Below are 25,792 nucleotides of genomic sequence, written 5' to 3' on the forward strand. Positions count from 1 at the left end.
AACTCTCCATAGAAAAGTAAAGGATTTCCTGCCTTTCTCTAAATTCAAAATAAGAAATTAATGTTAAAAATATATAATATTAAACACATATTTCCAAATAGATCAGACTATGTTAATGCAAATCACAATAACAATGAATTTAATTAATTAACTTTAACATCAAAGGATTCCCTTTTTTAGAACAAAAGAAAAATGATGACAGTCTGTCTCATTGGCACAGTTATTGACTCAAGATGCTTGTACACTCCGGTTCACACAGTCGTCTCTGCTTCCTCTGGTGGAGCATCTTGAGGTCCAGGCCTTACTGTGTCTATAATATAGTCTGTATGTGAGATTTAAGCTCAAATAAATACCTAACGATGTAAACGTGCCTCTATTCCATCTCCAAAGTGGGCATGCAGGAGCTGATATTTTTAGAAAGCTACTAAAGTAAACACTAACTATTCAGGCAATGAGAGTAAACAGGCTTAAAAGAGAGAGAATAAGAATCAGTCCCATTTAAGAACAGAGAAAAAAAGAAAAAACTTCAACATGTCTACTGTGTGGGCTTCCCGTACCCTTACTGGCATTTCTTTGATATGTGATTTTCAAAGCAGGTGCTATTCTTATTGCAATCACATTGTCACACTCCATTATGAGGAAGCAATTAAGCCCATAATAAGTTAAGAGGTGATGTTTTGTGTTTTTTTTTTAATCTCATACAACCCGTTGATTTGTTAGCTTTTGAAAACAGATAGGAATTTTTCAATTACACCCTGCAAAATACCTTTTCTCATTCTGAGTGTTTGAAAAGCAAATGTATCTTGGATCCAGTGCTTTTGTGTTTACAAATCTGGATATGATTTAGTAAGCTTTAAAGAGATAGCAAGCGCATAGTAAGGAAATCAGATTTACATAATTTTCTGCTTGCTTACAGAACACAGCAGTTGAGATTATCTTTTACATTTGGGAAGACTGTTTTAATATGATAAGATGAAATACCACCTACAGTACACTTGATCTTTCTAGTTTGACTTCTTAAAATAAATGATGAGCTGATTTGTCATAGTGCCTTTTAACATAAATTGCTATTATAATCTAAAGAAACAATTCTAAAGGAGACTGCCTTTTTACCTTCGCTACATAAAAAGATTTAGGTTATTTCTACATTTATTCTTGTCTCTCTGCAGTTTATTTGCTGTAACTTTACATGGCAGCAACAACAACAACAACAAAATCCATGCTTTGTTCATTCCAGCCATTCTTCTATTCATGCACGAAAAATAGCAAAGAACAGCTTAAACAGAGAAGTGCCATAAGTGAAAGAAGTATATTGACTTTACTTTTTGCATATAAAAAATAAAAGGTTTTTGAGGGAGATATCTGTGCCCCTTTCCCCCCACTGGAAACACAATTATATTGCAACCTTGGGGAAATAAGAAAGCTGAGGGTTTTACTCTTCAGCTGCTGCACCATGTATATATGTATATATTCTTGCAGCTTCAATAGTTGCTGTAAATAATGAGTGTCCTAGTCCAAACATCTTTTAGCTGTAGGAGTGTGATTGCTAGGAAAAGAGGACATAGTGCTAAACTAAAGGACCCAAAGGACCCTCTTATACAATCGTGAGCCTCAGGGAAATGTTTGATGTTTTTTCATCCTGATTTTTGTTTTATGTATTGTGAGCATTATGCTTGACTAAGCTTTCTGTCACCGTCTCTAAACTCTATTTGTACAAATTTGCCATGGTGCCTATTTTCTGTATCATCTGTATTTATTATTTGACCACAAGAGTTAGAAAAATGAATGTGGTTGTAGGCTGACTAGGATTAGTTATTCATTGAGGTGTGTTTAGATTTAGCTATTGTATATTAAAAAGGTGTGCACTGTGGGGTGTACATGAGTCTTCCGGTCAAGCTTTCTGGTTATATTCTGTACAGAGATTACATGTAGGTATGCATTATCTCATTCAGGGCACAGCCTGAAATGGGAGTAATCTTGGATTTGTAAGTGGCTGATGATTATATCCTTTCAACTCAACAGAACAATAGTAGTGACCCCTGGAATCTGATTGGAGCCTTTGTTTTTATTGTTTTCCTGGTGGGGTAAGGTTTGTAATAACCATGAAAAATAGATACAGGCTTAGAGAGTGTTGTTTAAGCAAAAACTTGATTCAAAGTTGACAAATACTTCCAGGCTTCCTGATCTGGGAAGACTGTCCCACTGTAAGACAACTTTGTGAGACCTAAGATCACTTAATGTTTGGTACTCAGCCATTGCATTTTGACATGTCTTTCCATTTCAAGATGTTGTCTCTGTCTCTTTAATCCTTGTATGCTCTTTTTTTTTTTTTTTTTTGGCAGGGGAGGTGGGGGGTGCCCGTGCGGGTTACCAGGAATTGAACTAAGGGGCACTCAACCCCTGAGCCACAACCCAAGGTGTATTTTGTATTTTAGAGACAGGGTCTCACTGAATTGCTTAGCACCTCACTTTTGCTGAGGCTGGCTTTGAACATTATCCTCCTGCCTCAGCCTCCCAAGACACTGGAATTATAGGCATGTACCACCACACCTGACTTGTATTACCTTTCAACAGCTTTTGTGACACACTCCCATGAAAAAAGGCACTTGCTTTTTATTGTATGAACACATGATCAAGAATGTAGTGGCTGAAATCAACACAGATTATTAGCTCTCAATTCTGTAAGTTTGATATGCTAGCTAAGATGGGCTCTTGTTTATAAGCTGTAGGTGAGACTCTGCTCTCAAGCTCATTTCAATTGTTGCCAGAACCCACTTCTTGATGATTGTGACAAAGAGGTCTTTGTTTCCTTGCCATCAGAAGGAGGAAGTTTTCTACTTCCAAGTCACCTGCATTCCCTAATGCATGGACCCCTCGGTCCCCAAAGGAGCAACAGCAAGGCAAAGCTCCCTCTAGGAGTGAATCTGTGACTTCTGCCACTGGCGGAGAATACTGCCTTCTTTTAAAGGAGCTCACACATGACTAGGTTAGGCCCATTCAGATCATCTCCATATTTTAAGGTCAGTTAATTTAAGACTTTAATTACAACTGCAAAATCTTTCAGAGCAGTACCAAAATTAGTGTTTGATTTAGTAACCAGAGGATAGGAATCCTGGGTGAGGGACACATCTTTAGAATTCTCCCTACTATACCTACCATGATTTATCGTCCCCTGTGGCACCCAGTTCTATGCCTATGTAGACACCAAATAAATGTTCTTAAGTGAATCTACAAATACATGAATGAATGAATGATAAAAGAGACATTTTAAAAAGTCAGCCATCTAACCATACAAATTATTAACAGGCAAAATTGAGCATCTAGGTAAAAATAATTTACTTTAACCTGAATAAATTAGTTTGGGGCAGTTATACTTCACCTTATGTTCATGATTAAGTTGATTCATCATGTAATGAATTACCATTCACTGGTAAGAGTTCATTTAACAAATGACAACAAATTTAAGCGAGTTTTTTTCCTTTAAAATCCCAATTATCAGCTTCTAGAAAAGTGTGCCCTGAGATCAAAGTGCTTTTTATAAACTAATTTATAAATCTATAAATTTATAAATTACAAATAAGAATCCCCTCCAATGCTCACAATAATCCAAATGTATTAATATCGACACCATATAGATAGAAATTGGCTCATAGCACATCAGTATTTTGGTGGTCCTAATTGTTTATGTTTAAAGCTTTCTAAAAGCAATTAAATTTGCTTAAGAAAAAGACAGGAAAATTATCAAAAATGGCTTCTTGTTTCTTTTTTTGTTACTGGGGATTGAATTTAGGGGTACTTCACCCCTGAGCCACATCCCCAACTCTTGTATATATTTTATTTAGAGACAGGGTCTCACTGAGTTGCTTAGCACTTCGCTTTTGCTGAGGCTAGCTTTGATTTCAGGATCCTCCAGTCTCAACCTCCTGAGCCACCGGAATTATAGGCGTGAGCCACCACACCCAGCTGGAAATGATCAAAATGATAGAATTCACAAACACAATAAAGTGAAAAAAAAAAATTTTAAATGTCCTTTGCATGCCCTGCCCCAAACAAAAATTCTATCTTTTATTTAGCCCTAGGAATGTGTCTTCTCAGAAATTAATACAGTAAGCTACATCAAGAAGAATCTAGCTTTTCCAGCACTTTGTCTAACTGGCTGGAAAAGGACCTTTGATCCCTACCTACCAGCAAAGTGATAAAATAGTAACATCTCCAAAGGAACAACATGTGATATATATGTCTCTAACTGCCACCTAAGAAATAGTGATTCTCAACATTTTCTTCCAGAATGTTATATCCTTCCCTTATTTTAAAATAGCCTTTTGACTATTTTTTTTTCCATGATTGAGTGATCAAGAAATAAAACCATAGTCGAAATGTTGCTCTATACTTTAAAAACTAGCTCAAATGCAAGTCAATGGTATAGGATGTATTTTAAGAATATTTTTAAAAGGATGAATGGAATTAGTGGACTCCTCATTTAGCAAACATATCTACAAATGGAAAAGGACTCAAACTGTCCAATATGAAGAAAGGTATTTGCAAGGCTCCAAATGAATATGTTTGTGTTTTCAATGAAACTTTCAGTCACAGGGTCTCCGTAGACTACTTCTTCTCTCAACGTTATTCAAGTTTTAATACCTTTTCCAACACTCCTTTTACTCCTGCTCAGCCACTCTCTTTCACTTACAACTCTTCTCCTTAATATTCTTACATCATATTTCTTGTTCTTGTCAGCAAACAGTAATACAAGGCCTTTGGCAAGTTATTTTCCTATACCTGCTAAACCCAGATATAGTCTGTATGGGCTTTCATAGTCCTATAAGTGGCTTTGAGCTTGACCTAGGCCCTTGCCTTTAGCATTCAACTGTGAGATTTCACAGGAATTGTCACCTTGTTCCTTAAAGAATAAAAATGGCATTTTGGCAATCTTAAACAAGAAAAACACTCACACAGAAACCATTATGACAAATTGAGGAATATTGAACTAGTCAATTTGTGCATTTCGTTGAACATTCTGAACCATACAAATTTGAATGAAGCTTTCAATACACAAATAAGCCAGTTCTATAACAATAGACATTGCCATTGTATATTAGACATTATGCATAGTGCAGCCAGCTGCATCAAAGAGATGTGGGAATTGGGACTTGTTTTCAATGTTAAATTGAAATCCAAAAAAATTATTGTTGTTGCTCTGTAATAAACAGGAATGCTGCTTAATGAAAACCTCTATTTGTATTATTGGTGAGTTTTTTTCCTAATTCAGATATGTGGATAAAGCTGCTCTATTACTCTTTGCAAGCAGGTAGCTGCTTAAACTTTAGAAACAATCACCTTGTTCCTGTCAAGAATATCAGAAGAATAGCTTAAATACTATAGACAAAAAAAAATGGCTTTCTATAGGAAGAGATTCCCAGAAGATTTGTAGAAAAACGCACAGGGCTTATTTCATCCCTCTTATTGCCTTTATTTTCAGCACAGTAGCCATGAGATATTATCATTTAACATCTTTTCTCTTTGGGGGAAAAGGGAGAAAAAATCATCTCTTTTTTTCTAATATTATAATTTTAAAAACTCACTCCAGTGCAATTATGTAGCCCAGTCCATTTTAGAATGACATGCTTCTAAGAAAACACCAAAATATGTGATTGTTTTCTTTAAATCTTATACATTAACTTACAGGAAACTTCAGATACTCTTTTTTTTTTTTTTTTGACAATCGGAATGATGCCAAATATCCCTACTAATTGTGATTATAGTTCAATTTAGTGTGAAATGGAAAATGTATATTAGAACACATATTTAAATGTGGCTCTCTGATTTCATTAGCAATTACCCTTAGATATTGGTGTACTAGGAGGTTGAAAAGTTACTGCAGTAAAACCACATTGACACATTTATTGTTTTTAAACCATAGCTTTACTCTCTAGGACTATACGGTTCCCTTAATCCCTTTTCTATTTTTCAAGTTTTCTAGTCCTGACCTAAAGCATGAATAATACACGGAAGCTACGACTTCACTGGAAAATACAAAACAAAACAAAGCTGCATTTTATGCAAAGATGCTCTGAATGCTGATTTTCTGATTTCATGTGTACCTTTGAGAAACAGAGAATCAACAGTGAGTCTAGACAGATAGCAGAATTTTACAGATGCCTATTCTTTTGATTCTAGGCGATATTCCTCCCATACAAATAAATTAAGCATTCATAACACATTTCCAATATAATGATTATTTAACTATCACTAATATTAATCAAAAAAATATCTAGTATGAGCTTCATAGGTTTGAAACACTGAAAAAGTCCAGCTGAATATATTAGAGAGAAGCAAATAAAGCAGACATTGACTATAGATCTTAGAAATTATTTTCAACAATCGATACTTCAAAATGCAATTCTATGGGCTGGGTATGTGGCTCAAGTGGTAACGTGCTCGCCTGGCATGCGCAGGGCGCTGGGTTCGATCCTCAACACCACATAAAAATAAAATAAAGATGTTGTGTCCACCAAAAACTGAAAAATAAATATTAAAAAATTCCTCTCTCTCTCTCTTTAAAAAAAATGCAATTCTATAACTTTCAGCACATGTACAGAACAAACTCATTTAGTATTTCATTGGTTGAAATGACTAATTAAAGAGGTGACTAACTTTTGGATAATTTACTAGACTACAAGATTCTCTTGATTGTATTAGATTTAGAAATATTTTAAAATTGTACTTTCTGCATTTAATATTAATGAGCAGTGAGAGAGCCATGCCAGATACAAGATGCTAAATAAATTAATGTGGACAGTGTGATATGCTGGGCCAGGCCCTGAACTCAGAGCCTGGAAACCTGCATTAATTCTCTGCACCATTCTTCACTCTCCAGATTCCAGTTTCTTTGGGCTTCAAAATGACATAAGCCTAGGACGTCTTTCTCTAACTGAATTTCTGACTTAGTTTTTACTTTCACAAAGAAGAATGGAGTCTTTCAAAGTTTCTTTTCACCCTGGAACTCGAATAATATATGATTTGGTGAAAATCATTCCTTTTCTTCTAGAATGGAATGTTTTATTTCAAATAGACTATAAATTTCTTAAAGCCAAGAACTAGGTCTTGTTCATCTTTGTGTACTGAGTACCAAGCACCAAGCTTACCACAAAGTAGGTGATCAATAAATTATTTCATTGAATAAATAACATGATTACCTATATAAAGTCAGTTACTCCTAAGTTATGATTTTTCTGACTGAAGTTCAAAAGATCAATTTTCCAGTTTTAGGTTTTAATGTATACATTCAGATTAAGAATAACTGAAAATGCTATTAAAGCAGAGGCAGTGCTCAATAAAACAAAGATTTTGCCTTATGAAATGACAAGGCTTTCCCTAGTATTTTATAACCAAAGAAATTATGGATATAAAACTTAACATTGATGGACTGAAACATTTATTAATGCAGGAAGTTGCTATTTCTGTGGCAGGCAAACACTAACATAAGTGATCAAATTTGAATATCTCAACAATGAGTCAGAGTAAAGGTGTTTCAATGTAAGGTCTAAAAAATGTTACCCTTCTCTTTTTAATATCTTGACTAGTGTCCGAAGAAATTATGACCAACTTATTATCTATACTTTTTCAAAGGATGTTACTAATCTTTAAAAATAGATTAGATTATGTTTAGTTCTGGAGTCACTATGCAAATTTAATCTTTTTTTTTTTTTGCATCCTTTGGACACATCTTTTTATTTTCATGTGTATATTACCAAATTCCTTCCATAACGATAGTATTTCTTATCTTTCCATTTTGCAAGCTGGATCAACTTAGGTAGAAATAAAGTCTAGAATAAAGAGCATTTCAAGGTTGTAGGGGAGAGAGGCATTTTATAGTTGAAGTCATAATAAAAATATAAGAACCATGTGTGTCTTTAAATATTTAAGAAATACAACGGGAGAGAGGACTTTCATTAGACAATGTTGCTGGTATAGCACAAACCAAAATGATGATCTTGTAAAACAGTGGGTTATATTCCTGAGACAAAGTCTTTGAGGAAAAAAAAAAACAAGATTTAATTAAGATTTTAAGACCCCTTTTTCATTACTAGGAGAATGTGCCTGCTAACACTATTATTAATGCAAACCTCATAAAAGTGATGAAACTGAGAAAATTGTAATAAGCCAAGAAGAGCAGTGGCAGAGATGGAAAAGTTGTTTACTTTCAATTGGTTTATTTACCTGAAATTATTTGGTTGTGTACCCACTATGTGCAAAACACCATGAATTTGGGAGGATATGAAGTTGCCCTAGACCCAGTATCTGTAATCTATTGTCTTTCTCTTTTTCATTCAAGATTGTTGTCTTTGTCTGGGTTTACCCAAAATGAACGACTCGCTTATAAATGATTATTTGGGGAAGGAATTTCAGGGAACCCTAGTGGGCAGTTGAACCAAACAAAATAGGGAGGAAATAAATCCAATACAAGAATGTGTTGTTGACCTGGTCCTTGCTGTGTGTAATGAGGCCGTGTTCTACTGGGGATCCTCTGAAAAGCCAAGTGAAATCTACTTCAGAATTGTTTGCTCTGCACACAACTGGTTGTCATAGCAACAGCTAAAGTAATAAGGTAATGAGAGGATGTAAGAAAGACACAAGCCGTGAATAAAAACCAGTATATTTTGCAAATTTATCTCATGTAGAGATAAAAGAGCAGGTATTTATTAAGTCCTTCTTATATGCAGTCACAGTACTAGTCACTGGGGAAGAGGAAAAGAGAAGAAAAGAAAGATGAAAATATCAAGAATCATGATCCCTGTACTTTAGGAACCCATCCTCAAGGGAGGAAGCCAGTCTGAGTAAGGCCATGACAGACAGTGAGCTGCAGTGGGCCTCCAGGGAGGGAGCAGGCAGGGAAGTGATCCTAGAGGAAACCCTGAACTAGGTTCTTAAGGAGAAGACCAAACAAGTCAGATACAGGCTAGAGAATTGGGAAGGAGTAGTGGAGGGTGAATCTGAGTAGAAGAAACATGGATTTCAAACCCAAGGAGTTACAGGGTGTGATTTTACTTAGAGCATTATAATCTACTTAGAAGAATTATGTACAAAAGCAATATCCTACCACATATAATAGTAAACTGGAAACAGTAGGTACTCAGCATGTGTAGGTTCTCAAGCATTCTGTGTTCAGTGTATGTGGTAGGAGTATTATTCTCTCTTATTTATGGAACTTTGTGGTACCTCATTCCAACAACAGGATATTTTATCTTGGGTCAAGAAAGGAGCTCACACTGTACTTCTTATATTAACACATTTTTGAAGCCATTATTTGTGGAGCGCTTAAATCAACACTGCACTGAGCACTTTTTAAGCTGTCTCATTTACTTATCACAACACTATGAAGAAGAAAATAATATTTCCTTTCTCAGCTCAGAAAACTGTGGGGGCTAGGTTAGCAAATGGTATGCTTAATTGGAAGCAATATAGTCTCCATTCATCACTAACACATTCAAATAGAAGTCTAGATGAAAGTGACTATTTAAAGTTCTCTTGGGTGTGTGTGTGTTGTGTGTGAGCATGTATACATATGTCTCTGTGTATGTATAACTGTGTATTTATGATATATCTTTAGAGACAACCAAGAAGAAAATACTCTCCTTTCCAATAAGATGGAACCAATGTACTCTATAATGGTAGTCAATGTTTCTAAGTCCTGCATTATTGACTAATGATATCATCTGTCTTAAAATGCTCTTTTCTCTTTTTTTGTTTTATTTGAACTTTATATTAAGTCTCATTGAAATGCAGAAATTAAAACAATGAATCTATAATTTGGTGCTATATAATAAATATTTGATAGTACCATCCTTTGATCAAATGCTATGAGTGATACAAAAGTAAATTAAATATGATCCTTGCTTTCAAGAAACTTAGACTCTAATAAAGGAGATGAACATGACAGTAATAAAGTATGGGTCAAAGTAAATGGCTATGAAAGAAAAGAGGAATTGACAGATTAATTCCAATCAGAGTGAGATAGTAATTTAGGGAAACTACATAGAATTGGATGCACAGAGAATCAGCATACCCGAATTCTGGTCTTATTTGCTCAATCCCCACCAGCATTCTCTCCTTATCTGGAAAGCTGAAAACTCCCTAAGAGTTCTGACAGATCCTAACTTTGTGAGCAGGTTGCATTGGAGATGGGTAATATTTCAACCACAGAAACCACAAAGACACAGGAGGCCCTCTCAGATGAAGGCACACTATGAGCAACGATCTGGCCATGTCCTAAGAACAGAGAGCTTTCCCCCTGTGTGATTTGTGCAGAATGTGGTGGAGAACAGACATTGACAGGGCTGGAAAGGTAGCTTCCAAAAAATATACAGAGGCGTCAAATTCCATACAAAGCCATTTAGATTTTATTAAGGTTTTTTTAATAGCCAAAATACAATGGCAGAGTAACCAAAAATCAGCCTAGATTGTAAGATCAGAAAAATGCAAGGCCAATCACTAGCTTTTAGTCACATTTGAAAAGATAAAAACAGAAGAAACAACAACAAAATATACCTTGAAGGTATATGGAATATTTCCAAAACTGGAAACGATAACCAAACCTATGAAATTCTTGATCCTTATGGCTGAAAGAACAATGTTGCAGAAGAACAGAAAATAAGCTGGTTTAGGATAAACTTCCTCACACAAAATATGCAAAAAAATAATAATAATAATAAACAAGATGATGTAATCATTGAAGCTCCAAGTTTAGACATCCATATAAAAACTTAAATAATTCACACCCACGTAATCACATATATAGTATCTTCAAAGAGACTTCAACTTACAGAAATGTTTGCTGGTTTGCAATTTCTCCTGGTTTTGTTTTTTTTGTTGTTGTTGTTGTTGTTTTGTTTTAGGGTTTTTTTTTTTTTTTTTTAACCACACTAGTGTCACGGTAAAGATACAGCTACTGGCAGTGACTATTAGTGACCTTAAGAACACAGCTGGGTTTCTATTTTTATTTCTATAAAGCCCTGTTTTCTTCAACTAGATGTTGCCTTAAAGGCCCAAACTAAAATCTACATAGCAAAAGTTATTTGTATATCTTTTGTGTATATATATTTTACACAACAAACCTGCTCTTAAAACATGCATACATACACAAACCTACATATAGAGACACACGTATTCTAAAATATATAAGAATGCTTATATAGAAACTCATTTTCAAACTAACCTGGATGGACAACTGGAACATGCCAAGTTTAAAGGGTCATTTAGAGCTATACATAAGTACCTGTATTGACAACACACTACAAAACAGAAATAGTATATTTATGTAAATTACTTCTGATTTTATAGAAACAAAAAAATATAATACATTTAGAAGATATTGATGAGCAATTAGTGATCTGTCCTTTTTTCAATGATTAGGACAGAAAAAGACAACAAAACTTGTCTTTATTTGGATAAATGCTTTCTTAATCTCCATATCACAGATTAGAGGCAGTGATCTTAAAGAGTTTCATCTGGCTGTTACCTGGTAAAGGTATTTATCTACAAATATACATATTTCTGAATCTGGGTAATGACAGATAGATAGATATTTAGAATACCTATTGTAATTGATGATAAGTAGTTATGATGGTATAATACGAACTTTGGCAAGATAGTTATTCAGCAAGCAGAGTAGGACTCAGGATGTTGGTCTGCCAGAGAAATAGCTTAGTAATTACTAAGATCAAGTTGTCAGGAAAATATCTCTAGTCAGAAAGAGATAGGGATGGTATAACTTCCCTACCCATTCTCCTCAATGTTTATAACACACAAAAAAAGAGAAACTTTTACAAAAATAATTATTTTGTACTTTTTGTCATTGTGAAAACTCAGTTTATCAAAGATGTTGGAATTTCTACTCACTCAGTTTTTGATCAAATAAAAAACAAAAATCCAAAATATTTGAATAAGTATCTAAAATATAGATTTTTTTCTATAACCCTTAGACCTCTAATTTAAGAAAAGTTCACCAATGTTCACTTTGTTAGCTTGATTCCATCTAAAGAAAGGGAAAGGGCTGACTGACAAGAATTTGAAGCCACATATCCAATTCTTATATTCTTTCCCTAAATACCAGGGGAGTTGTCTCTGATAGAGGCTCATAAATTAAGTCTTATTTTATCAGATCAAAAGCTTCTGGAAAAGTGGACCATGGTGTGTTTATCTCTCTGTATTCCTAGGAAATAGTATACACTATACAAGAAAGGTTTGTTGAGCAAAAACATGAATTAAAATCTATCCATTGTTATCTCTACCACGTAACAACAGAACTAAATAGGCACAGTTGCTGAACCCCAAAGACTAGGGGAGGAAGAAGATCCCAGAGTACAGCAGCATGCAATATTAACACCAAACCCTCTCCCTGGGCATCACTGTGCCGCATGAGTGTGGTAGTGTATGAGAAGACACCACTTGTCTGTCCTTATCTGTGACACACTATATCACATGTTAGGACCTGAGCCATGTGATTACACATAATCTTGTGTGTAATTATGTCATTATACTGAGATTATGTCATTATACTGAGGCCTGCCTACTTTCTCTAGATACCACAATCGAAACTATGCATTCAGTTGCAAAACATAACCCATTTGCTGTTCTTCTTGTCCCCTAAACTCCACTCAGAGTTTTGGTAGAATTAATCGACAAAATGTGAGGTGTAATCAGAGCCTCCATATGTTTCCTGCACCTGCTGATGGCATAGAGGGGTGGATATTGCTTAAAAGAGGATTAAACTATCTTTTGAGGAAACTCATTCTACACTATGTGATGAGACAGGGTCACACTACATATTGGATCGAATCATTGGTGCACAACTTTTTAGTACTCTAATGTGTTTTCTGTTTCAAATATACATTAATCACTTTCTTACATGAAATAATTTGGGTGTATATCATTCACTTCCCATTAAGGTAGAAGCTTCCTTGGGAAAATGAGAGTTAAGGCCAGTTTTGTCTTATGGAAGCAGAATTAATGTACTTTAAGTAACTCTACCTAAGACTGTGACAGGAATCTTAAAAATATGACTCAAAGCTAGTTTAGTTAAAGCTTGTGTAATTTAAGGAAATTGCCTAGGCGAGTAATTGGTATTGTACCAAAACTAAATATTTCACAGTTACATTTGCTCTTGCCTAAAAATAAAATCTAGAGCAATACAAGGGAAAACTGCCAAGACTGAAAATAATATGCAGCAGCTGTAAGTAATTGGGAGTGATAATCATAATTAGACAAGATGTAAGATATGTGTTAAAACCCAGATTGGATCTTCCTGTTGATAACTGGGAGAAATCCCAAAGGCTTAGACTCTACACCTATCCTGAGTATTTCTGCTCCATGCCTGAGAACTTCTTCAAAATCACAGCAAGCTTTAGGTCAGCCATGAAACCACACTCTGAATGGCATGTGGAAATGCCAAAAGAGGAGGAGAGACTAGAGGAGGAAAAGGTCACACTCCCTGACATGGAAGAGACTGCAAAAAGAGACTAGCACATCATCTAGCAGTAACTGACATTAAAATACATCCTACCAAAGAAGCTAAGAAAACAGATAACTGTGATTTTTGTTAAGATAGAAAGGAGGACATTTTTGTAAGACCAGAGAAACACTGATTTATTTAATCAGTATAGGTTAAGTAAATGAAGTTAAAATGTGCTTGTTGCATCCAAACTATCTTAAGCTATAAAGAAAATTCTGTGGGGACAGGGGACATTTCTATTTTTCCCAGGGATCAGAATGTCTGGCATAAGGCACACTCTCAATGTGTTAAATAAATGAGTGAATGAGGAGTAATCCTCACAATATCTGAGTGGGTGCTTGAACTTTGTTAGTTACTTTACATCGACTCATTTTAATCTACTTGTAAACTTGAGATATCACTTATAAAAAATAATGAACTAAGTAAAAATAATGAATTAAGTAAAGTTAAAAAAAAAAACTTTCCCAGTTTAGTCCAATTAGAAAGCGAAAGAGGTAGAATTCAAACCAATGTCTGCAAGTGCATATATCAAACACAATGATTTATTTAAAAAAAAAAAACTAGAATACCTTAGCCTTATTAAGAAACTAGGAAGTATGACAGCCAACTCTAAGTGTCACCAAGTGTCTAAGTGTCACCAAGACACTCTCTCTAAAATTTCCTATTTCTTTTTTTCTCTCTCTTTCTTCCCTCAAATAAAATGGTGAATATGAAACTACACTGCTCAAGGGCTGGGCATTTTTTTTTCTCTCTGTGTTAAATCCTCATCCCCTTTGATTCCTTTTTCCTTTCTTAACTCCTTTCTTTCTCTTTTCCTTCTTTAAAATTTCTTCTTTCTACTTAAAAGGTGTTGATTAAATAGATGTTAGAAAAGAAACAGAATACATTCTTCATCATACCCTTTTCCTTAAGGGCAAAAAAATCATAGGAATTACTATTGAAATAGAATATCTTATCAAATTATTCTCAAATTACACAAATGTATACTTAGGAATATTTTCCAACATTTAATTTAACAGACATCTATTGAACACATTTGATAGAAGATACAGAAACACATATTATTGGGAGAAATGTTCCATAATTTTGAAATGCTTATAGTCAGTGGAAGATTTTATAACGGTATGTTAACAAGGAACCAGTTCTGAAATCAGTATAAGGATATTAATAATTCTTACCTGAAAGACTGGAGGGAGCCTCCTGGAGGAAGGGGTATTTTATTTGTTTATTTTATAATACTGAGGATTGAACCTAGGGATACCCAAACACTGAGCTACATTCACAGCCCTCTGAATTTTAGATCTTGAGACAAAATTGAATAAATTGTCCAGGCTGGCTTGGAATTTATGCCCTTCTACCTCAGCCTCCCGAGTAACTGGGATTACAGATATGAGACACAATGCCCATCTCAAAAGAGGTTATTTTAGATGTTTAAGGTTGATTAGGCATTTAATAAGTAGAGAAGGGATATAAGAAGAAGGCCACATAGGCTTAAGGATGTAGCATGTGCAAGTGACATGGGGTAGTAAAACACTGTGTGTTCAAAAATGGCTTGTCACTCTAGAGTCGAGCGTAGGCATGAGTTTGGATGAGTGGGTTATAACCAGACAATAGAGGCCTCTGAATTCTGGACTATGTATCTCTAGCCTTTCTCCAGAGGCAATGGGGATTCCTGAAGCTTTCAAGCTAACATTCTACTATTTCTTCCTCTAGTTTAACATATCGTCCTCAAAGTAGCCAAGTGAGAATTTTAGAATGGTCAGACTCTCCTCTGGTCTCTCATGTCACTCAGAGTGAACCCCAAGCCCTCACCCTAGGCCCCTACTCTCTGAGCATGTGACCTATGCCTCCTAATTTTAATTGGGATAATAGTAGTACAATATTCAACACAGTCAAAAACAGAACCTATGAAAGATCTGACGATTACAGAGAGGCACACACCAGGTGCCTCCTGGAAGTTCATGTTGATAGCTGGGGCCCTCTGGTTTATTTGCACTCACTGCCTTCTGCAGCGAGAGGATGGTGTCATAAAGTTCAGCACACGTTCTATCTCCCTATGATCTGCCTATAATTTGTCCTCTTTTTCAACATGCTAAAGGCAGATAGCCTAATCTGTACATATCAGAATAAGTTAAGCTACCCTGCGTGGCATCTAGTAAACCATAGGCATTCCCTTGAGTATTATCACACTCCTCATTCACTCAGTTATTTCACACATCTAGTGTGTGCTCTGGGCAGGCGCTGGAGTCAATGAGTAAAAGCGATAGGCCAGAAAGTAGAAAGAAAAGATTCAGCAAAATATAGGAGAGGAAAGACAATACTCATCTGAAAAAAAACAAAAAAAAAAGAAGTCATGGTATCACGTTTCCTTATGTTTGTGGTGATAATAGGGTAAAGAGATGTAAATCATATATAATCATTTGAAAAAATACTGAGCACCTTCTAAATTATGGACTTTGTGATCAGTACTAAAAAAAAAACTGTAGATCTCAGCTTTGGAATGTTTCTGGTCTAGGTGGGGTAAAATGTGTAAACATGATTTTATGAGTTACTAAATAATATGGAGAACAGAGAAGAATGCTTAATGTAGTATGGGATTTTTATAAATGATTTTTTTTTTCTTTTTGATGTAGGTGATACTTTACCAGAGTCTTGAAGCTAATTTCTAATTATAACTAATAGTTATTTTCTTTAATTTTATTTTCTTTAATTTCTTAACATCAAAAATTCAACTGGGGTTGTTGCTCAGTGGCAGAGCACTCGGTTCGATCTCCAGCACTACATGCGTGAGGCACTTGGTTCAATCCCTAGCACTACATAAAATAAAAACAAATAAATACACGTATTGTGTCCATCTACAAAAAAAAATTCAATTGTAATTTAATATGTGAAACAAATCAAAATAGCCCTGAGACCCTTAATGTTAAAACTCTTAGATCTTATCTCCAAATAGTTCAGTCCAGTAATCATAGACACATAGAAACCCAATATGATAAATGTTCATCCAGGAGAATGAAATTACACACCAATGGGATACCCCAACAAAGACTGCTGCACACCATTTTTAAAAATGAGATTTGTATGTACTAAAGTGCAAATTCTATTTTTTAAAAAGTCAGTTTTTTTTTTTTATACTTGTTGCCTGAACTATTCCCCTGCCATAGTTTCTTATCCTTCTCAGGATTCTGCATTGTCCTTATAGGTGCGTATGTCCTTTGTTCTCTATTTGCCTGTTTATTTGTATCCCTACTAGAGTGAACTCTTTTTGAAGGAGAGGATTGGGTTTTATTCATTTTTGCTCATGTGTTATTTAATCTAGCTCTCAAAACATATAAGACATTCAGTATGCAGTACAAGAGTGTGAATGATGATATATGACTTATACTGGGCATCTGATGTTACATTTCCTTGACTAATTTTGCCCTTCATTTTGTGGCCTAGTGATTGTTCATAATTTTCCTGCAGTCCATTAGCTATAATAATTGCTGGCTAACAATGCAGCAGCCAGCTTCTAGTTTATTTTAGAACTAGAATAACATTACATTCGCAAACAACTAAAAAGTGAATCAATGACAAAAACTTGCTATTTTAATTGTAAGGTCATCATTAATTTTAAAAGATACTATGGATAATATCTTTGCCCTGTTTAAAATGACAGTATACTGAGCAGAAGAAGTATTTTTATTTGTTTACTAGGTTTTAAGTATGTGACTTGTTTCAGAAGAGATTTGATTTTTTGTGATAGAAATACATATTTTAATTACAAATTAATTTTTATGTCATTGAATCATTCACTTAGACAATTCTTGAGTAGCTTCCATCCACTATATACCAAACTTTCTGTCAGGGAAACACAGATAAATAAGATGGGGTCTTGACCTAGAAATAGATACATATACAAACATTTGCAATTAGTGTAATAATGATATAATAAAGGAATATAGATCATGGTCTCATGACACAAAAGGAGTATTCAGCTCAGTTTGTAGGAGGAAGAGCCAGGACTTAGGAAAGATTGCTCTAACATACACTCCAAAAGATGGATGGATTTTTAGGGTTATTGATATTCTACATGCTTAGGTACTATTGAATTTGTCATTATAACAAAATAATTTACCTCTGGCTTGTATGCTTAGCTTTTAAAATATTTTTCTTATTTATTAAACCATTTTATTTGTTTATTATTGTTTCTTTATAAGTTTGGTTACACGCAGATCCTTAAAAGATGATTCTGACACAACTGTTATTGAGAAGGTCATATAAAATAAAATATTCATTTATATTTTTAAAATATTCTTCCAGGTCTTAATTGAGAGAAAATAATGAGTTCCCTAGTTTAAATTAGACTTATATATTTGAAAGGTATCTGTTCAATCATAGATATACTGTCTTCATCAGGTTTTTATTTAAAAAAAACCCTCATTTACAATGCATTTAGATACATTAAATAGTTGATTTGGTTCTCTGTTTATTAAAAAGCAGTAGCTTCAGCACTGGGAGTCTAGTCATCTGGAGTCAGCGATTGCATTGTCAAGAAATCTTCCCTGGCAGGGGCCAATGCATCTTTCCTCCACTTTAATTCCTTAGTGGTATAAGCAATACAATTTGTTCTTCTTCTGACATACTAATACTGTCATTTATGAAAGATCCATTAAAAACTACCTGCTAGTAATTCAAACCCTGAGCAACTAAAACTTCCTGGATTTGAGTTATGGATTAAGGGGTAGAATAGTATATTTCTTTATTACATTATTGAATTTTGACTAGGAAATAATACTTGAATTAATGAAAGTTTCTATTAAAAAAGGTAATTAAAATAAGTGCATGGATTTTTTTGTTATTACCATTATTATTTTAGTGGTAAACAAAACTCAGTCCTGAGCAATAGTGAGCATGCATACAACATTCAATTTCTGAAGAAAGTATCCACATACAGGAGGTAGCCACCCCCTTGTGAAGTGAAATGTTATCTACTCAGTAGATGCCAACCATATCCCAGACTGGATGAATCTTTAGGGTTTGGGTGAAAATTCAGCATAACTGTTAGCTAAGTACCACATGAACTTCTTTGTGTATAATACTGTGATCTTTCTAATATATAAATATGATTATATATCCAACCACTCCAAATTCTTCAAATTCTCCTTTAGATTAGAAACTAAAACTCTTTTCATTACAATCAAGGTCATTCTACTTGCCTAGAGCTCCAGTTTCAATTCCCTCCACTTCAGGTTCAAACTTCACGGTCCAGCTCGACTAATCTACTTTTAGATCCTAGAAGTATGTCTGATCTCTCCTTTACTCATGCCTTGGGATGTGTTATTTCCTCTATTCAAATGGTAGCTCTTTTTGGTAAAACTGTTAAATCATCCCTCTCTTGCACAGGTAGATTTAAATGCACCATTTTCCAAGACACTGCAGTTTGCACATGCAATTTCTAGTATTCCTAAGATTGTATTATAATTGTTTGCATGCCTTTACCCAAACACATATAAAAACAGTCCTTGGAAGAAAAAATTTCTTTTTTTGTTTTTCTAGCATTTCGTATAATATTTGACTGATAAGAAAGATTTACAAATAGATGCATGAATGAATATTATCCACAACTACAAATATTTACAATACATATGAGGAATAAGGATGTTCCTGGTTGTTTATCGAATACTTAGCACGTGTCTAGCCCCGTATAGAGTATTTCTGTGCTTCATCTTCCATTCTCACCACACCTCTGCCAGCTAGATTGTATTATTTCTGTTATTTCTAGTTTGCCCTTGAGAAAACTGAAGCTCAGAGAGGTTAGTCAAATAGGCCACACATTCTCATAGAGCAGAATCAGATGTGAACCTAATTCTGTCTGACCCCAAAGCCAATGCTCTCCCCAGAACACCCAGCTGTCTTTTGATTATTGTCAAGATCCTGAAAGGCACAAATTAGATTTTGATTTAATCTTTTCCATTTCTTTCCAGCTCCAAGTACAGCCCAGTATGGAATTACCGGGAGCGCTGACGTTCTTTTCTCCTGCTGGTACCTTGTGTTGACACTGTCCTCTTTCACCAGCATATTCTACCTGAAGAATGCCATTCTACAATAAATTTAAAGACCCATAAAAGGCTTTTAAGGATTCTCTGAAAGTGCTGATGGCTGGATCCAATCTGGTACAGTTTGTTAAAAGCAGCGTGGGATATAATCAGCAGTGCTTACATGGGGATGATCGCCTTCTGTAGAATTGCTCATTATGTAAATACTTTAATTCTACTCTTTTTTGATTAGCTACATTACCTTGTGAAGCAGTACACATTGTCCTTTTTTTAAGACGTGAAAGCTCTGAAATTACTTTTAGAGGATATTAATTGTGATTTCATGTTTGTAATCTACAACTTTTCAAAAGCATTCAGTCATGGTCTGCTAGGTTGCAGGCTGTAGTTTACAAAAACGAATATTGCAGTGAACATGTGATTCTTTAAGGCTGCAATACAAGCATTCAGTTCCCTGTTTCAATAAGAGTCAGTCTACATTTACAAAGACACTTTCTTTTTCCTTTTTTGATAAAAAAGCAAATAATATTGCCTTCAGATCATTTCTTCAAAATATAACACATATCTAGATTTTTCTGCTCGCATGATATTCAGGTTTCAGGAATGAGCCTTGTAATATAACTGGCTGTGCAGCTCTGCTTCTCTTTCCTGTAAGTTCAGCATGGGTGTGCCTTCATGAAATATTTTTCTCTTTGTCTCCAACTAATATAAAACATTTTGCTAAATCCTACAATTTGTAAGGAAAAAAATAAACCACAATGATAAAGTTAAACTATATCCTATCTCTAAAGAACAAAGGAGCTATTGGATTGTATTCCTTCATTATCAGTGGGGTTTGAGAGTGTTGCCCCACAATAACTCCGTTCTTGGGATGAAAAACAATTTAATCAAATAGAAGAGTAAATGTACCGTACGATTTCTTTCGTTGAAGTTAAATGTTAGATCTACTGTGGGAAATAATTCCCTTTAAAATGACAGCACAGTCCACTCAAGGGATTGCTGAGCAAGACAGTATCTTTTTTTCTTTCACTATTTCAAGCTTAAATTTTTAAGATGGTTTGTCAGAGAGGACACAAAGTCCTATCACCTAATATTACATGAGTTGGTAAGCACTCAAAACTAATTTGGTTTTGTGATAGATAAGTTATTATGACAGAAGCAGTGCTCCTGCAGACAGGAGCATTTTGCATATTTTCTATCTGAAAACATCACTCAGTTGATAATCTGGAATGCATGTTACATTGAAAAAGTTCCAAAATATTTTATATCAAATATTCTATATTAGTATACAGAAGATCAATCCCTGAAGCAAATAACTCTTTAATAAAATCTTTCTTTATAACAATTTCAGTTCAAACAAGTGAAGCCAAAAAAATTACCATGCTTTATTTCTTCTTACATGATATATGTAAGATGTGATCAAATGAAGACAGACACCAGTGATGAGAATATTTTAAGATGTATTAATTATTCAATTACTGTGAGTATTCATTTTCATTTTTTTTCTACTTAAAGAACGAAAACTACATTTTTGAAGGAAAATTCTGTGAGTCTAACTATTATATTACAGGAATAGGCTGGTGGTTTACTCTTTACCAAAGAAAGACCATAGCCTTGAAAGCCATGTTACAGGTCTGATGAAGTTGCCAATTTCAGCACACCTACATTTCTATGGATAGTCATCTTTTACAATCATACCAACAACCCATATCCTACTACTAAGATTAGATATAAGAAATTTTACAGAGGTCACACATATTTAAGATAGCTAATATTTTGCCCTAGAAGTGATGACTTGAAAATTATGATTTTTTTCCAAATAAAATTTAAAGACAAAGTATGCCATAAATCTATTTTAATTAGAAAGATGACTCATAAATTAGGAGGCATAAATATAGTCTTCCCACAAAATGGCAATAATATGGCATAATGCTCTTAAATTTACTAGCTGTAATAAATCTATGATGTTTTGACTGATATATTAAAATTGGCTTTAAAAATATAGCATTTAAATGTATTATATATTTGCTTTTAAAAATATTCTTTGTGAAATTGGCGAGTAAACTAAAAATACTTTTTTTTTTTTTGTATTGCAGCTTTAAAGTGGCACACTCCATAATAATCTACTTACTAGAAATAGTGGTGCTACCACAAAAGTGTTAACCATCTGTACATTGTTTGGGAGAAAGAAACAGATCAAGAATGCATATTATACAGTGACCGTTTTCCTAGAGTTAAAAATACCTCCTCTTTGTAAGGTTTGTAGGGTTAATGTGAGGTAAATTGAGGTATAAACTATGGATGAACCAAATAATTAGTTCAAAGTGTTGTCATGATTCCGAATTTGTGGAGTCTGGTGTTTTTCCCATAGAATGTGACAGAAGTACAGTCATAGCTCAGTAGCTATATGTATTTGCCTTTATGTTAGAAGAGACTTTCTTGAGTGACATTTTTAAATAGAGGAGGTATTCACTATGTTTTTCTGTATCACAGCAGCATTCCTAGTCTTTAGCCCCTGGACAGAGTGAAGTCATGAGTATTTATGAGTTCAATATTGTTCAAATAAGGCTACAGTATTTGCTTTTTTGTGTGAATGTATTGCATATAATGTTCAAGTAGATGATTTTACATTTATGGACATATGAAATGTCTTGATTATTCCATTTTATCAGTCCTGACTGTACAAGATTGTTGCAATTTCAGAAAAGCAGTTTTATAAAATTGATTTATCTTTCAATCTAAAATAATTTCTTAAGCTATTCCTTTCAGCATTGTGTTTTCCACAAGTTTCATTTGTGGGATTCCTTTTGTTGCCCCAAAATTTTTGTCCAAGAAAGAAGAAAAGAAAATAAAGAGCAGTTGAGAAAAAAAAAGATAAAGACAGAAAAGGAGGTGAAGACAAAGGAAATAGAAGAAAGGAAGAACAGAAAGAGGAAAGGATGAAAGATAGGAGAAAGGACGAATGAGAGGGAGGCAAAAAGCAGAATGTTAGGGTAGTTAGCTTTTTCATTTGCATTCTCGGTTTAAATGCAAGTGGTGTAATGTGTTTTACAATTATCTCATTCAACACGTAAGTCCTGTTACACCATTAAGTTTCTATTATGCAGCAATTATATAATGAAAAGTACTGCCCAAGTTATAGCATTGTGTGATTTTTTTTGAGACACTAAGATTTGAGAGAGAGAATTTCAAACATAAAGTCACTTTTGGGGGATTTGTAACTTCACTGAAAATTAATGCTTCATCATAACATTTAAGCTATATCTAGAAAGTAGACTGGAGAACTAAGAATATTACCCAGATAATTCAGAACAAAAATATATAGATATATATATATATAAATACCCCTATGTGTGAAGACAGAAAACTCTGAAAAGCTGAATTATCAAAGCCAATCATCTATATTGATCAAATTACTGATAAATTGTTAATTTATCCATTGTATTTAGCTTTGTGACACAGCCAAAAGTTACCTATTTAATCTTTTCAATAAAAGTTGTTTTTTGAAATCCAGAAATGATTTAAAAAGAGGTCAGGTTTTTAACTATTTATTGAAGTATGTGGATGTACAGTATTTCAATAGATATGAATATGAATAAATGGTATGCCTTAAGATTCTTTGAATATGTATTTACTTTAAAGACTGGAAAAAAATCTCTTCCTGTCTTTTAGTAAAACATCCATATTTCATAATCTGATGTAAAATGTTGTACTGTTTCCAATAGGTGAATATAAAGTCAGTTTATCAATTAAATATGTATTTGACTCATTTAAAAACTATTAGTTTAAGAGAAAAAAATGGAAGAAATAATAATTTAAACATGCTTCTCCTAGTCCCTCCTTCATTCTCTGTTTCATTCATTGTATCATATTCACATCCTTCAAAGCAATACTGGTTGAAAAGTTTTGATGCTACAATTTCAAACACCTCCACATGGTTTTTCACTGTTGCTGATTCCCAAGAGGTTTAACAAATTTCATTACATCTAGCTTAGAAATATTTTTTCTGGAGATATTTTAATATCAGTTATTTAGGACTTTTACTTGTTGAGATGCAGCAGTCAGCTATAGAGACTAATGATCAAATCCTGACAGTCGTACAGCTTAAGCAAATGAAAACCCAAATGCTTATAGAAGCCAAAGTGTAATTTCTTAAGAGGGCTGGGTATAAAATAACAGTCAGAGTGAGCATAGGCTTCCTTCAAGGAATTTAGATAGAATTTCTTTGAAACCATCTTTCCTTCCAAGCAAAACATGTGAGTTGACTGAGCACCCTTAATGTGTAAATACTATAATATACAAATGGGAGTTCATTCCAAATGAACAATTTAAGCCTTCTTTCCCAGATCTGTCCATTTATAATAATTAACCAAAAAAAAAAAAAAAATGGGAACAATGTGGTTGATGAAACAATGCACCAAATCATGAAAAGATCCATGCTTGGTTTACTAAGCTCTTTTGAAATACGGTGTTATTGCTATTCTGGGAAAACCATATACACCAAAACCTTCCCCCTACGAACAGTGAACATATATTTAATATGTTTAATTTTCCTACTGCCTCATTATTCCTTGCCTTTTCAACTTTTGTCATGAACTTAATTACATAATAGAAACAGAAACACCAAGTAGCAGACCTAGAAAGCTAGCACATGAAGCAGAGCTAGTTTTTAGTTTTTTTTTTTTTTTTTTTTTTTTGTCGGGGGGGGGGATATAATAGATCAAAACACAAACACTTCAAAACCGCATACAGGTATTCAGAAAACAATTATTCACTTTAGCCTATCAGGAAGAAATGTAAAAAAGATTTTAAAGAGAAAATTTTCCCAAGAATGATTCGTTCAAGATAAGGGAATTTGAGCTAGGCCTGGTTGTGCATACCTATAATCCCAGGGACTCTGGAGGCTGAGGCCAGAGGATGGCAAATTCAAGTCCACCCTCAGTAACTTGGTAAGACCTTAGCAATTCTGCAAGACACTGTTTCAAAATAAATAAAGAAAAGGGACTGGGAATGTAGCTCAGGGGTAAAGCACCCCTAGGTGTAATCTTCAATGCCACAAAAGTTGGGGAGGGGATTTGATCCAAGCACCACAGAGTCTTTATACTCCCTCTGAATTTCCCAAGCACAAGCCTTCATAATCACATGCCCTTCTATCAAATGATTTCAAGCTTAGAGAAAATATTTAGAAATATTTTCTAAAATATTTTCTAAAAATATCTGGAGATATTTTATTATCAGTTATTTAGAACTTTTACTTGTTGAAATGCAGCAGTCAATCAGCTTTAGTGGAAGGAGAACAAACCAGTAAGGAAATCCAATAAATACTTCCCAGCCTTCCTGGAGAGAAAGAAAGAGAAATCATTTCACCCTGTTCCCTAGAAGCTTCACCCACAGTAATCCTAAGGCTAGATCAAATTTCCCACAGCCTTAGGTCCAAAAGATGTGCCATCCTAAGAGACAGATGGGCAGCTGGAGTTACCCTGAGGGATCACAGCTCTTGCACTTTGCATTTTATAATGGTAAAACACTTTGGCAGACATTGTTGCTTTGGCTCCTACAATACTTCAAAATAACTCTAAGTAGAAAATACTATTGTCACACATTGATGATGAAAATGAGATTCAGAAATTTTAATCACTTGCTGGAGATTACACTTTTACTAAGCAGAGTATTTGAGCCAAATATTTGAGCCAATGCAAAAATTCTACCGACTGATTTCTACCACCATTAGCCATCCTGAGAATAGGAAAAGAATGTGATGGCATTGCTACTCCACAACTCTATATATGTTTATATTTGGTTTGGAAGATGGAATTGGAACATGGAAGCACGACATGTTTTATCTCTACAAGATTAATAATTGTTAATTTCCAAAGAAAAATCTTGTAGAATATGAATATTATAAAAATACATATAGACGTTAAGTCTTCACTCTCTTCATTGGAATATATAGTAAATCAGATATGGGTAAAACTCAAGGCATCATTCATTCTAAGGCAAATTACTCTCCAGCTGTGTATCTGTGAAATCAAGTTATGACCTTCCATATTCTAATGACTCCAAAGGGTATGAGGTTTAAAAGCAAATCAGATTGCACATCTCATCTAAAACTTTTGGAGTGTGGAATATACTATGCCATTGGCTTCAGACACAAAGTGCTTTTTGTATTAGGACCATCACACAAAATGGAGGATCTTGTCATAATCACATGTAACTTTTTATATAACATTTTGCAAAAGACCTGCCA

General features: G+C 34.2%; 1 protein-coding gene across 1 annotated transcript in view; it reads left to right on the forward strand.

Moving 5' to 3' along the window:
- Positions 1 to 19,601, forward strand: part of Negr1 (neuronal growth regulator 1) — a 786,904-nt gene extending 767,303 nt beyond the window's left edge. The window contains exon 7 of the mRNA XM_076862295.1: positions 19,477 to 19,601. Coding sequence (XP_076718410.1) covers positions 19,477 to 19,601 — 125 coding nt within the window. The remainder of the gene's footprint in view (positions 1 to 19,476) is intronic.
- The last annotated feature ends 6,191 nt before the right edge of the window (positions 19,602 to 25,792 follow it).

Source organism: Callospermophilus lateralis, chromosome 7, assembly GCF_048772815.1.
Source record: "Callospermophilus lateralis isolate mCalLat2 chromosome 7, mCalLat2.hap1, whole genome shotgun sequence".
Classification (NCBI taxonomy): domain Eukaryota; kingdom Metazoa; phylum Chordata; class Mammalia; order Rodentia; family Sciuridae; genus Callospermophilus; species Callospermophilus lateralis.